Source organism: Schistocerca nitens, chromosome 4 (genome assembly GCF_023898315.1).
Source record: "Schistocerca nitens isolate TAMUIC-IGC-003100 chromosome 4, iqSchNite1.1, whole genome shotgun sequence".
Lineage (NCBI taxonomy): Eukaryota > Metazoa > Arthropoda > Insecta > Orthoptera > Acrididae > Schistocerca > Schistocerca nitens.
The window spans coordinates 532,816,625-532,831,772 of NC_064617.1; the positions used below are offsets into that span (position 1 = coordinate 532,816,625).

At 38.9% G+C, this 15,148-nt stretch overlaps 1 protein-coding gene across 2 annotated transcripts in view; it reads right to left on the reverse strand.

Moving 5' to 3' along the window:
- Positions 1 to 4,071: 4,071 nt before the first annotated feature.
- Positions 4,072 to 15,148, reverse strand: part of LOC126253198 (probable phosphorylase b kinase regulatory subunit alpha) — a 294,496-nt gene continuing 283,419 nt past the window's right edge. For both annotated transcript variants that reach the window (XM_049954368.1, XM_049954367.1), the window contains exons 23-25: positions 8,713 to 8,766; positions 8,434 to 8,637; positions 4,072 to 4,632 (exon numbers count right to left, since the gene is read on the reverse strand). In XM_049954368.1, the coding sequence (XP_049810325.1) occupies positions 4,405 to 4,632; positions 8,434 to 8,637; positions 8,713 to 8,766 (486 nt within the window). In that variant the 3' untranslated portion in view covers positions 4,072 to 4,404. The remainder of the gene's footprint in view (positions 4,633 to 8,433; positions 8,638 to 8,712; positions 8,767 to 15,148) is intronic.

Genomic DNA, 15,148 nt, shown 5'->3' on the forward strand with positions numbered 1-15,148 from the left:
GTTATGCTCTGTGCAAAATTCTACCAGATGGCTTCTTCTTTCATTTCTTACCTCCAATCCATATTCACCCACTATGTTTCCTTCTCTCCCTTTTCCTACTCTCGAATTCCAGTCACCCGTGACTATTAAATTTTTACAGATGGGGGTAGCATCATCAAACACAAGCTATAAAAGGACATTGCAATGGTCAAACTGTCATTTGTACTTAGGTGATTCATTTGAAAAGGCATCCCATGTGATTAGGGCTGCACAACAGAAATTAACAGACTTTGAATACAGAATGGTTGTTGGAGCTAGACAAATGGAACATTCATGTTGCCACTGTCTGCATGAAATAATATTCATGCGAAGCTGAGCAAAAGTTTTCTAAATGTCTGTGAATCATGGAACTGAAGTGGGACCTGGGTACAAGGCTGGTATTCGCCTAGTGGGATAAAGGAAACCACCTAAAAATCACATCCAGGCTGGCTGGCACACCGACCCTCATCATTATCCCTTGGACAGATTTGATCCAGTGCTTCTCCCTATCCAGGAAGCAGCGCAAGCTATCCCGGGTGTGGAAATGGATTTGAAGTTCAGCAGGGGGGGGGGGGGGGGGCACTTTGAGGTTTGCTGATGACATAATTATGTCAGGCTTGGCAAAGGTCTTGGAAGATCAGTTGAATGGAATGATGGTGTCTTGAGAAGATGTTAGAAGATGAACATCATAAAAAAGGAGGATTAAATCAGACAATGCAGATGGAATTAGACTAGAAAATGAAACAATACAAACAGTAGAGTAGAGTAGACTTGCTATATGAGGAGCACAATAAGTGATGACGGCCAAAGTAGAGAGAATGTAAAATGCAGACTGACAACAACAAGTAAAACGAAAAGATAAATTTGCTAACATCAAACAGAAATTTAAGTGTTGTGAAGTCTTTCTGAAGATACTTGTGTGGTGTATAGCCTTGTACAAAAGGTAAAAATATAATAGAGGCTTTTTAGATGTGATGCTACAGAAGAAAGCAAAAGATTAGATGGATAGACTAGATAACTAATCAGGAGAAGACACAGTATATCGAAGGAAACAAATCTGGAGTCAACAGTCAACATTTATCTCTAGATTCAGAACTATCTCCTACCTGTACACTATTTAGTTGACATCATGAAACTGGTAAGGTAAATTGGGGAGCTAACAAAGGAACAGCAGACCTGTAAGGAATAAACAAACTAAATCTGAACAGATATAATAAAAACCCTGTCTCGCCTTGTGGGGTGTGTAAGGCTGGCAGCACATTGATGTCGCTAGACCAGCTAGGGTCCAGGATTCACTGCTAGTGGCTGCAGTTATGTTGAAAGATGGGATTCTACATTAATACAATTAAAACATCAAAATTAGTTAATTATATTGATTACAATTAAACAAACAGTACTCACCAATATCACAGTATGTGCTGGAAATGTTTTCCCCTTTCTTGAGGGCATGGTTCAACATGTTTACATTTATTTGCAAACACCTTTACCAATTTTTCGCATGTAATCAAATGCGGAAAATCAGTTATCACTGTCTCCAGTTCATCTATTGTCTTTGGGTTATTATGGTACACAAATGTTTTAGTTGCACGCCAAAGGAAATAGTCAGTGGACACAGACCTTTCATCATTACTCACTGTCCAAAGATTTCATCTAAAAGTCGTAGGGACTGATGTTTTCATATGAGCAGTAGCATTATCTTGTTGGAAAAATGAATGATTAATCTTGTTTTCATTCAGCAGGGCAATACATGGATAAATTATATGGGAACGATAGATATCAGAAGTGACAATAGTATCAAAAAAGATCAGCCCTATAATTCACACTTGCACTATGGTGCCCCACACACTGATTTTCTCTGTATTCAGCAGCATTTCTCTTAAGGCATGTAGATTTTACAATGACCAAATTCGTGACTTTTGGGAATTAATGTAGCCAGATAGGTGAAATCGAGCCTCATTAATGAAAATGGTTTGAACTAAAACACCAGCTCCGTGGCAGTTAATAAATCGCTGAAACCATTCACAATTTGCTACTTGTTTTACATGGTCCACACAATACAATTCTTGCACAGCAGTAATTTTACATGGATACATCCCCAGTTCTTTGGTTATGGCCTTACGTATTGTCGTACAAGAGACTTTAGCTTCTTGTGATAATTTCCTCACTGATTTTGTTGGACTCTGCAATATGATGTCCAAAATGTCTTCAAGCTTATACGCTGTTAAAAAAATAAAGTAACATAAAATAAAAAAATTTAAAAAATCGAAAAACAAGAAAGAAAAATTCAGGGACCAAAATATGAAAATGGCATTTGGATAAAGGAGAAATCAAATGAAATCTACCAATTTACAGGAAAAATACAACAGATTGAATAAGGAAACTGCAATTCCAGTTTTTTGGCCACTTATGTTGACTGAATAGCAACATACTCCCAAACAAAATTCTGATGTTAACTTTATTAATGAAGAATTGAACCAGTTAGCTAAGAGGAAGACCTACAGGAAATTGGGACAGATTGAGAAATCATTTAAGATAGTAAAGAGTTGAGCCATTATTATTAACAGTCACAGAGTTGCTGAAAAGCCCTACAATGGCTACAGAAGGATGAAAGAACCAAGGGGGGGGGGAAGGGGGGGGGGGCACCAATGAAGAGATAATAGGGAGGAAAAGAAGTTCAAAGGCCCACCACACAGTTTCTGTGTGTGTGTGTGTGTGTGTGTGTGTGTGTGTGTGTGTGAGAGAGAGAGAGAGAGAGAGAGAGGAGAGAGAGAGAGAGAGAGAGAGAGAGAGATTTTTTTGGGGAACGGGAATGGAAGGAGTGTTGAATGCTAGGGCAGTTTTTTTTTTTTTTTTTTGAGAAGGACAAGGATGTTTTCTTCCTTATCCTTGCCTAGTCTGAGAAAAGCTTCACCTCTGAAAGTCTTGCTGTCAGTGGGAGGGGTTAAACTTACTTTTTTCTGAGTCATATTCCTTTTTTCAAAAGAAAATAAATATTAACTAGAAATAAACTTCATACTATATTTTTTGAATGGGGTCATGCTCTATTACAGGATAGGTAACTGATGGATAACTGGTGGAAACTATTTACCTGGAAATGTGCTTTATGAACATATAACAGATCTATTATTATTTGTATGAGAAAATGTTAGTGTTTATAAATGTGCTGAAAATCTCTCGTGACATTTGGGCAACGAAGAAACTGTATTTCATGTTTAGGCAATAAAGAAAAGTGCTTATTTATCATGCATCTCTTTTATGCAAAAATTTGCATAGAGTATCGTGTTTGGTGGATCCATAGCTTCTGTGTCAGAGTACTTGATATATTATTTCATATTAGATGAATATAGTCCCACTTATGGTCCACTGTAATTGGCTGAATGCATCAGTTGTTGTTACACTTTTACCTAACAACTGCAAAACCACTTCAGATGGGTTCTACTGTTGTAATCCTTATTATCAGTCACAAACCACTGACTCTGAAAAAAACATTAACTAACTATCAGTTCTTAATTTCAGTACATGCAGCATCAAATGCTGACACAGAAATTTTAATGGTTCAAATGGCTCTGAGCACTATGGGACTCAACTGTTGAGGTCATTAGTCCCCTAGAACTTAGAACTAGTTAAACCTAACTAACCTAAGAACATCACAAACATCCATGCCCGAGGCAGGATTCGAACCTGCGACCGTAGCGGTCTTGCGGTTCCAGACTGCAGCGCCTTTAACCGCACGGCCACTTCGGCCGGCTCAGAAATTTTATTCATTAATAATAATTTATAGTTAATTTTTTTTTTTTTTTTTTTTTTTTTGGAAAGGAAGGAAGATTGAGTTTAGTAATCTGTCGACATCAAGGTCATTAGAGATGGAGCATAAACTTGGATTGTGTCAAGGCTGGGGAAGGAAATCTGCCATGCCCTTTCAAAGGAACCACCCCAGAATTTGCCTGGAATGATTTTGGGAAATCACAGAAAGCCTAAATCTGGATGGTTGGATGCGGGATTTTCACAGTCGTCCTCCCAAATGCGAGTCAGTGTACTAAACATAGCACCACCTCAATCAGTAATTTTTTATTTTATTTATTTATTTTTAAGACTGTACAGTTAATAAAATATGTATGTTTTGTGTTTTAAAAATGTGGGAATCTATTAACAAATAAATTTTTCACTGTATTCTGACAATATCTGGTCTTATTAGTCTACAGCTACTGGCAAAAATGACATTGTTATCGCATTTGTCAACATTTTCTGCATGATATACATTAGTCTTCAAAACTATGGCACTTAAGTTTTCTGAGGTAGCACATAATCAAGGAAGTACAACTAAATGGAGAGGAGGATACTTTGAAGTTTGTGTTTTACACATCATTGCTTGAGATTCTTTTGCTCTTAACTAATTGTACAGTCCATATCTCCTTCACGTGGCAGACAATCCAGTAGGCTTGCAATAGCTCTTGTCACGTATGTCATGGTTCCATAACTGCCACTAGGGGCACTGTCATAAAAATGTTGACAGATATATGCTGCACCACCACACAGCAACCCACCCGTAGACATCATTTCACGTTGCTCTCGAGGCTTCGCACAACACAACGTAGCATCACCATCCACTCTCATCTATAAAAAAAGAGATTTTTTCTGTATCATACAGTAAACAATTTAAAAGTTTCTCCAACTGCACTGTCATTGTTCTTCAATACATTAATCAAGTAAAAATCACATACTTTTATATAAAATGAAAACTATTATTCTTACAGTCAAACTTCAAACAACCATTTTATAATGGATGAAAGAGAACTTGAGAGAATGGAAAGGCTACAACAGGATCTTTCTTATGTATATGAAAGGAGGATATACATTTAATTTGAATGATTTTTTTACTTCTACACTTCTCTCATGGCTCATTCTAAATGTAATCTTCCACTTATCTCCAGACTTCAACCTCAACCACACTGTATTATTCATCCGAATACCGAAATCCCTTCCTTAAGCTTATATCCATATTTTGCACACCAATGCCAGGTATGTATTATGGTTTCTTCTCATTCCATTTGTGTACTAAGTGCAGGTGTAATGACAGCTTAAATGCCTTTGTGTGAAGTGCAATTAGCCTACTCTTGTCTTTGCTGTCTATGCAGGAGTAATATGTAGGGGGGGGGGAGTATACTCCTAGATTCTTTACTTAAAAATAGTTTTAAAAGTTGAAACCAAATGATAATAGGTTTGTTCAACTCATGGGACAGGATATCAGAAATCTTGAAAAATCTGAACTGGCAGACTCTTTAAGATAACACACACACACACACACACACACACACACACACACACACAGAGAGAGAGAGAGAGAGAGAGAGAGAGAGAGAGGGAGAGAGAGGTGAGTAATGAACTGTGTGGTAGTACCACCCTATCTTGTGACACTGTGGAGCAGGAGGAACTAGTGCCATCTACCAAACCACCAATCTCACCACATGTTTGTAACTGTCAAGTATTGTTTTTGTTCCTGCTCAGTCTCTACAGCTCTCCCACATATCCAATATCCATACCAACTGTGTAACCCTGATCTCTGCTGAAATTATTCTGTCCTAATTAAATAAATGTTTATCACAGGGGGCAGAAGCACAGATTCGTGTGAAGTTATTCTAGGAGTGCTCTCAACATACTACTTTGAGCAATTGGTTAGAAAACTAACTCGAGATGGGAACATATTAGATATCTTGGTGACAAACAGACCTGATCTTTTTGAGGAAGTTAATCCAGAAGGAGGTATTAGCGACCATAATGTCGTTGTGGATTCTATGTCAGTGGAAGCTGCAGGGGGGGGGGGGGGGGGGGGGAGAAGAAACCGCGTAGAGTTTTCTTGTTTGGGAAAGCAAATAAAAGTGTCATTAATGAATATCTTCATAGTCAGCTGCAAGCATTGACCACGGGACATAAAGATATTGAGCATCTTTGGTCTGAATTTAAAGGGATTGTCCACCATGTGCCTAGCAAAAGTATAGGGGAGGGAATGGATCCACCTTGGCACAAAATACATGTTAGGAAGTTGCTGAGAAAGCAGAGAATTTTGCACAGTCGTTTTAAACGTAGTCACTGCCCCGCTGACAAACAGAAATTATGCGAAATGAAAGCAGCTGTCAGAAGGACAATGAGAGATTCTTTTAACGAATTTGAAAGCAATATTTTATCTGTAGAATCTAAAAATAACCACAAAAAATTTTGGTTGTACGTAAAATCTATGAACGCTACAAATAATTCAATACCTTCTCTTGCTGACAGTACGTGTAATGTAACAACGATGATAAACAGAAGGCCAAAATTCTAAACCTAGCTTTCAAAACCTCGTTTATGGTAGAGGACTGCAGCACCATTCCCCCTTTCAATTATCGAATAAACGATGCAAGGATGGCTGACATAGTGTTTAGTGTATCTGGGATTGTAAAACAGTTAAGATCCTTAGATGCCAGGAAAGCACCTGGCTCAGATGGTATCCCGTAAGATTTTATGTTGACTACGCTACAAATATAGCACCATTCTTATACATCATCTACCAGAGATCACTGGAACAGCAGAAAGTTCCACGGGACTGGGAGAAGGTCCAGGTCTTAGCAATCTATAAAAAGGGTAGAAAATCGGATGCACGTATTTACTAGCCAATTTCACTGACATCAATTTGTTGTAGAATCATGGAACATATTTTGTGTTCAGACATAATGACCTTTCTAGACTCTGAGAAGCTCATCTGCAGAAACAAGCACGGTTTTAGGAAACAGCGGTCATGCGAGACACAGCTGGCCCTCTTTGTGCACAATATACAACAGGCTCTAGATACTGGCTCCAAGGTTGATGCCATATTTCTCGACTTTCAGAAGGTTTTCGACTCAGTTCCGCACTGTCGCTTGCTACAAAAAGTGCGCGCTTACGGTCTATCCGATGACATATGTGGTTGGATAGAAAGTTTTCTAACAGACAGTGAGCAGTGTGTCGTCCTGAATGGGATGACTTCAACAGAAACATGTGTAACTTCAGGTGTGCCCCAGGGCAGCGTAATAGGTCCTCTGCTTTTTACAATTTACCTAAACGATCTGGTTGATGGTATTGACAGCGGCCTTACACTGTTTGCCAATGATGCTGTAGTCTACAGGAAAGTAGTGTCACACAAAAGTTGTGAACAAATCAATGAGGATTTGCAGAAAATAAATGTGTGGTGTAATGACTGGCAGTTATCTCTCAGTATTAATAAGTGCAACCTACTGCACATAACAAGGCGAAAATCCCCATATGTACAAAATAAATGCCCAGTCTTTGAGAGCTGTAACGTCCATCAAGTATCTGGGTGTGACTATTCGAAATGATCTCAAATGCAATGATCAGAGTACACAAGTAACGGGTAAGGCAAACTCTAGATTGCGGTTTATTGGTAGAATCCTGAAGCGATGCAGTCCTTCAACAAAGGAATAGCTTACAATACATTAGTTCGTCCAGTCTTGGAGTATTGTTTGTCTGTATGGGACCCTTACCAGTTCGGTCTGATTCAAGAGATTGAGAAGGTCCAAAGAAGAGCAGCAAGATTCGTGACTGGTACATTTAGCCATTCAGAGAGCTTTACAAATCTCATAGAAAGTTTGAAGTGGGACACACTTGCAGATAGACGGCGCATAATCAGAAGGGGCTGCTCACTAAATTCTGAAATCCGATCTTCACCGAAGATGTAGAGTATATATTATTACCACCAACTTTCAAATCACGCAATGATCACGATTCAAAGGTAAGGGAAATAAGAGCTCGTACTGAGGCATTCAGACAGTCGTTTTTCCCTTGCGCGATCCGCGAGTGGAACAGAGGGGGGGGGAAATATGACTTTGGTGCGAATTGTGCCCTCCGCCACACTCCGCTTGGTGGCTAGCGGAGTATATGTGTAGATGTAGATATAAGTGCTATCACTTTTAAAATCAAACTGCAATAAGTTGTTGCAAGATTCTAGACTTTTCATTTCAGTAGATTTTTATAAAGTATGTGTGTCTCTCCAAACAGCACAGTGTGAATGGCATGTCTTACATAAATACCACCACATTTGCAGGAAATACTATACAAACCTGGCATTTCTTGATGTAGATGTTGTCATGCTTATGTTTTAAATACTTGTGTTAAAACTAGTGATGACTGTCAATGGACATTGTTTTAGTTCTACATATTGAGGTGTTTAAGACAACTTTGTTGTGGACAAGATAATGAAAACTTTTTATATTCAACTTCGGAGTGTAACCCTACTGCAAGATGATTTCATTCAGTCATGCAGCTGTGAAAGACTCTGAGGATACACTAGTCTTCTTTGGTAGAAAAGAACAAAAACTGTGACATGTTGTTATACAATTTATAACATTTAACCTATAAAAGTGTCAACAAATAGAGTTATCTTACCTGGTCTTCCAGAAATATTTGATTCGCTTTGTGTACAAGACTCTCCACTGTTATTATGTTTCCTAAGGAGGCAGCCACATTATATTCAGCAACCAAGGTCAGTACCATCAAAGCTTCAACAATCAGTTGGCGATATTCGGGTTGTGGAATAGTATTAAGAACAGTCTCCACTGCCAATGCAAACTTAAGTTCTCCTGAAGTCATCTGTGAAAAGCCATCATTTTATTGATGAATTTTATTTATGAACTAGAATGTGCAGCAATTTGCAAAAACACTTACCTCCTGAGTCAGATGCTGAGGTAAGACTTGTCCTTCAATAGCTAATCCCTGGCACTAAAATTAAGAAATTAATACCATTTTAGTGTCACAATTATGCCTTACTTTGTAAAGGCACTAAGAACTACACAATAATAATGAAGAGCATATTCAGGATCTGAGCAAAGATGATGATTGGGGTAAAGGGAGGGTGCAACTTATATTTGTTTCACAGTGAATGGCGAAATAGCCTTGATTCCATGACAACTTCTTTTTAGGTACAGTTGCGACTAATCAGTATTCATTACATGTTGCACTTTCCTCCAATTGAAACTGAATTGGTACGTCTACCTGTGAGGTTAGCGGGAGAGGGAGCGGTGAGTGAGTTAATTTTATGATGATCTTTTTTGGGGGGAGGCAGCAGACATACCCATGTTAATTATCATTAAACCACAGCAAAGAACCCTCCTACCAGGGGAAGGTATAAAGGATGTTACAAAGATTATTTTATTGATACAAATTAAATTCCACTTGTTAGCTGGTTGGTTAGTTAATAAGTTAGTTTCAACTTGCAGAGATCATTTGCACAATTAATTGTAATTATGTGGGACTAGTGATTTTATATTCACATCACAAATTAGGTGGTTCGTGGTTCATGGTGTGGGTTCCTGTAGTCATGTCCTAGTTCATGAACCACGGGCAACGTATGAGTGGCCAAGTAAGTGGTCCCGACATTCGGGATACCAGATACTTTGGAATAAGGCAGGGCATCTCGGACATATTCTGAGTCGTGGTCACCTTTGTGCTCATATGGCAAAGACTACCAAATCCACCGGTTAGTCCCTCAACTGTTAGGGGTAATACCCAATGGGACGTGGGGCAAGTAAGGCTAGCAACCTGCTTCCCTGTAAATTTAAATATGATGCTGACAACAATCAGAGCAAAATGCCTCGGACCTTTGGAGGTGACGGAGTCCCACCTCTAACTGACAAACCAGGGACTCCTAAGATACGACTTGGCAAACAAATGGTAATGAGATGGGGAGCTATTAATATCAATGGGGGCTACTCTGGGAAGAAGGTAGAGCTGGCAGAGGCTGCAAGTAAGATGGGGCTGGACGTTTTAGCTGTTAGTGACATTCGGGTAGGGGGTGAGAAAGAAGAGGAAGTGGGAGAATACAAGGTCTATCTGTCAGGAGTCAAAGCAGGAACAGCACAATGGGGTGTGGGGCTTTACATCAGGAAAGAAATGGAACCCAGCGTAGTTGCAATAAGGTATGTAAATGAATGACTGATGTGGATAGATTTGACAGTATCTAGCAAGAAAATTAGGATTGTGTCAGTACATTCGCATTCTGAAGGGGCAGATCAAGATAAGATGGATAGTTTTTATGAAGCACTCAGTGATGTAGTTGTTAGAGTAAAGGACAAGGACAGTGTTCTGCTCATGGGTGATTTTAACGCCAGGATTGGAAATAGAACAGAATGGTATGAAAAGGTTATGGGTAAATTTGGAGAGGATATGGAGGCCAACAGGAACAGGAAACAACTCTTGGATTTCTGTGCCAGTATGGGCTTAGTAATCACAAACTCCTTTTTTAAACATAAGAACATTCACTGGTACACTTGGGAAGGCAGGGGAACCAGACCTGTCATTGACTATATAATAACAGATCAGGAATTCAGGAAGGCTGTGAGGGACACACATGTATTCAGGGGATTCTTTGATGACACTGATCATTATTTAATCTGCAGTGAAATTGGGACTGTGAGGCCGAAAGTGCAGGAGGTCAGGTCCATATGTAGGAGGATAAGAGTGGAGAAACTTCAGGATAAGGAAATCAGGCACAAGCACATAACAGCGATCTCAGAAAGGTACCAGTTAGTTGAATGTAGTCAATTACAGTCATTGGAAGAGGAATGGACAAGGTACAGGGACACAGTCCTAGAAGTGGCTAAAGAATGTCTTGGAACAGTAGTGTGTAAAAGTAGGATGAAGCAAACAGCTTGGTGGAATGACAGTGTCAAGGCAGCCTGTAAAAGGAAAAAGAAGGCTATCAAAAATGGCTACATACTAGAACTTAGGTAGACAGAGAAAGGAAACAAAGCCAAACAGATAATTGCAGCATCCAAGAAGAAATCTTGGGAAGACTTTGGAAACAGGTTGGAGACTATGGGTCAAGCTGCTGGAAAACCATTCTGGAGTGTAATTAGCAGTCTTCGAAAGGGAGGTAAGAAGGAAATGACAAGTATTTTGGACAGGTCAGAAAAACTGCTGGTGAATCCTGTGGATGCCTTGGGCAGATGGAGGGAATATTTTGAAGAGTTGCTCAATGTAGGTGAAAATACGATCAGTAATGTTTCAGATTTCGAGGTAGAATGGGATAGGAATGATGATGGAAATAGGATCACATTTGAGGATGTGGAGAAAATGGTCAATAGATTGCAGTGCAATAAAGCAGCTGGGGTGGATGAAATTAAGTCGGAACTCATCAAATACAGTGGAATGTAAGGTCTTAAATGGCTACACAGGATAACTGAAATGGCCTGGGAGTCGGGACAGGTTCCTTCAGACAGGACAAAAGCAGTAATCACTCCAATCTTTAAACATGGAAACAGAAAAGATTGTAACAACTACAGAGGTATCTCTTTAATCAGCGTTGTAGGTAAAATCTTCTCAGGTATTGTTGAAAGGAAAGTGCGAGTATTAGTTGAGGACCAATTGGATGAAAATCAGTGTGGGTTTAGGCCTCTTAGAGGTTGTCAGGACCAGATCTTTAGCTTACGGCAAATAATGGAGAAGTGTTATGAGTGGAACAGGGAATTGTATCTATGCTTTATAGATCTAGAAAAGGCATATGACCGGGTTCCTAGGAGGAAGTTATTGTCTGTTCTACGAGATTATGGAATAGGAGGCAAACTTTTGCAAGCAATTAAAGGTCTTTACATGGATAGTCAGGCAGCAGTCAGAGTTGACGGTAAATTGAGTTCATGGTTCAGAGTAGTTTCAGGGGTAAGACAAGGCTGCAACCTGTCTCCACTGTTGTTCATATTATTTATGGATCATATGTTGAAAACAATAGACTGGCTGGGTGAGATTAAGATATGTGAACACAAAATAAGCAGTCTTGCATATGAGGATGACTTAGTTGTGATGGCAGATTCGATTGAAAGTCTGCAAAGGAATATTTCAGAGCTAGATCAGAAATGTAAGGACTATGGTATGAAGATTAGCATCTCCAAAACGAAAGTAATGTCAGTGGGAAAGAAATATAAACAGATTGAGTGCCAAATAGGAGGAACAAATTTAGAACAGGTGGACGGTTTCAAGTACTTAGGATGCATATTCTCACAGGATGGCAACATAGTGAAAGAACTGGAGGAGGCAGACCAAGGAGAAGGTACCTGGATTCGGTTAAGAATGATTTTGAAGTAATAGGTTTAACATCAGAAGAGGCATGAATGTTAGCACTGAATAGGGGATCGTGGAGGAATTTTATAAGGGGGCTACGCTCCAGACTGAATGCTGAAAGGCATAATCAGTCTTAAATGATGATGATGATGATGATGATGATGATGATGATGATGATGATCACAAATTATTTTGTAAATATGGCTACATGCTGATCATTTGCAAGTGCTTTTAAAAAAAGCATACAGACGTGCATTAGCATTTCCCACCAAGCACTTTTTTTTTACACGTTACAATAATATAAATTCTACTACAAAATAAAATAAGTTGTCAAGGAGAAACTTTTACTGTTTGTTTTCATATTTTACTTTGCTATCAGTCAGACATTTTGTATCACTGGGATTCAGCACTACAATTAACTTTTTTGTGCCTAGACATTTTCCTACTCTCATTTTACATTTGTATCTCAAAGATATTGTTAATATTGTTGTGAAGAGGTAATTATCATTCTTAGAGTTCTGAGAAATCAATGAAAAATCCAGCTTTTCTAAAACTTTGCCTTTCCATCACAACAAATTATATCTTCTAAGTTGCTTCATTCCAGGGAGCTTTCACTTTTGGAGTGAGAGGAATGATAGAATTTGCTGGGTCTGGTCTCTAAGATGGGTTCACAATTCCTTGCGAACTGGTTTTGGTTTGTTCTGTCTGTGAGCATAGAAGTTGTCATTGGTGAAACAAGGTCTCTCAATGGCATGCTTTTGGTCATTTCTCCTGGATTCATCAAAGAGACTTAGCAAGGCATATACCATCATGATACTCTGTGGTTATTCTACTGCTATTTTCAAGTCAGACTGTGATGGATCAGTCACATCAAAGAAAGTGCACAACATTCTTATCTCCACATTCTTTGCTGACTTCAGTTTTGTTGGATATGTATCATTGTTAACATCCGTGCAAATAACTGCCATTTCAGCTCACAGTTAAAATGGTCTAGTCACAGTTCATCATCAGTTACAATGTTCAACACTGATTTTCATGTACCAACATTAAACCTAGTATACACCTACTAACAGAGCTCTGATTTCTTAGTCTTGTATCCATAAGTAGGATAGTACATTATCCAAAACAGCAAACACTTTTTAACGTTTAACTGTCACATAATATCTGAGAGACAGCTTCTGAAGCAATCCTAAGAACTCACTAAATAAGTCACGTCATGAAATAGGCACCTGTATCTATGTGCAAATAGTTCAACTGATTGATTAGTCCACATCTGTCATATACAAGGAAATTGACTGACAAATACTAGTTTATATAAAAATAATCTACACAGAGAATACACCATTAATGAATCTTCTAACATTTATCAAGTAACTACTATTTAATGTATCGAAGTCACACACTTTTCTGCCTCATCACTAAATAAACACAAAATTTAAACCCTCTGCCAAAATAAGCTGATGTTAACAGGAGCTAACATGAGATAACCAACCAATAGTTTCATTATGGATGCTATTTGTCATCAAAAGTGGATGCAGAAATGTATTTGCAATCTATAGAGTAGAAAGATATCTGGAGTGAGCACTGCATTCTGTGGGTGTTGTCAGAATTAAACTGAGTTTGTCTCCTGACAGCTTGAAAGATATCAATTTTTTAAACAGATGTCAACCAAAAAGAGGCTATCTAGGAGTTAATTTTTTTTTCTTTTTGATACAATTCCAATAGATCACACCTGTGTTATTTCTAGTCAGGTTTGTCTTTTTAAGGGATGGAAGGGGTTGAGAGGGGGGTGGAAGCAATTAACAACAACTATTTACAGTACAGAAAATTAAAAGTAAATCAAAAGTTAATATATTCCAATAATAACATGAAATGAAGAAATGTGAAGTAAATGGAAGCTGGAAATTATTAAATGATGTACTGGGTGGAATTACAGCATGCATCATAAATACATTATCTACACAATCCTGGTACAGAACTGTTGCACTGTATAAAGGTATTCTGAATGAATATAAAATTTTTTAAGTCTCTCTCCGGCTAGTGACAAGCCAAGGCAGGCTCTTATGCAGTGTCTGTATCAGAATGTCAAATAGCCAAGAGATCTGATATTGCAATAGTGTGGCATACATCTCAGGCCACTGCTACATGTCACTTGAGCAAGGTGTCTGAATCACAAATTCAGCAGTAATATCTCCCTGAAAAGGGAGCATAACATCATTCTGCCAACCACTGCAGAAAGTAATGAATTGAAAGCCTGAAAAGAAAAGCTGGGACAACATGATGCGATGAAGATGCCGAGAAGCCTAGAAAACCAGGCCACATTTGGTCATATTCGTCAATGCAAAATGTCATTGCCCCCAGCAGACAGCTACGTATATTCCGGGCGCATTGTCGTTGTTTCAGGAAGGTGCGGTAACTGCTTCTGTGAGTGGACAACAGCGTCCATGGCTTCCTCTGGTGGAAAGGCCATGATAACTGTTTACAAGCACCACCATACTGTGCAGAGCTGCAGTGCTATCTTTGATGCCCATTGAGTGCACCCTAGTAAACCACATCACTGAGCTGTTGGGCATCACTACTGAATGGGCAACACCTGCCACCAGCTGTGTTTAAAATATGCACCAAGAAAGAAATATCTGAATGGGTTGGAAGTTGGTAGATGTAATTTACATGTACAGACAAACAAATGATTACAATTTCTGAAAAGTTGGATGATTTATTCAAGAGAAAGAGCTTCAGAAACTTAGCAAGTCAGTAATTTGTTGGTCTATCCCCGTCCCATATGCAAGCAGTGATTTGGCTTCACATTGACTGACAGAGTTGTCATGTGTCCTCCTGAGGGATATCGTGCCAAATTCTGTCCAACTGGCATGTTAAATTGTCGAAATCCTGAAATGGTTGGATGGCTCTGCCTATAATGCTCCAAACATTCTTAATTAGGGAGAGATTGGAGAATTTGCTGGCAGAGGTAGGGTTTAGCAAGCATGAAGACAGGCAGTAGGAACTCTTGCTGTGTGCAGTCAGTCATTACCTTACTGAAATGTAAGCC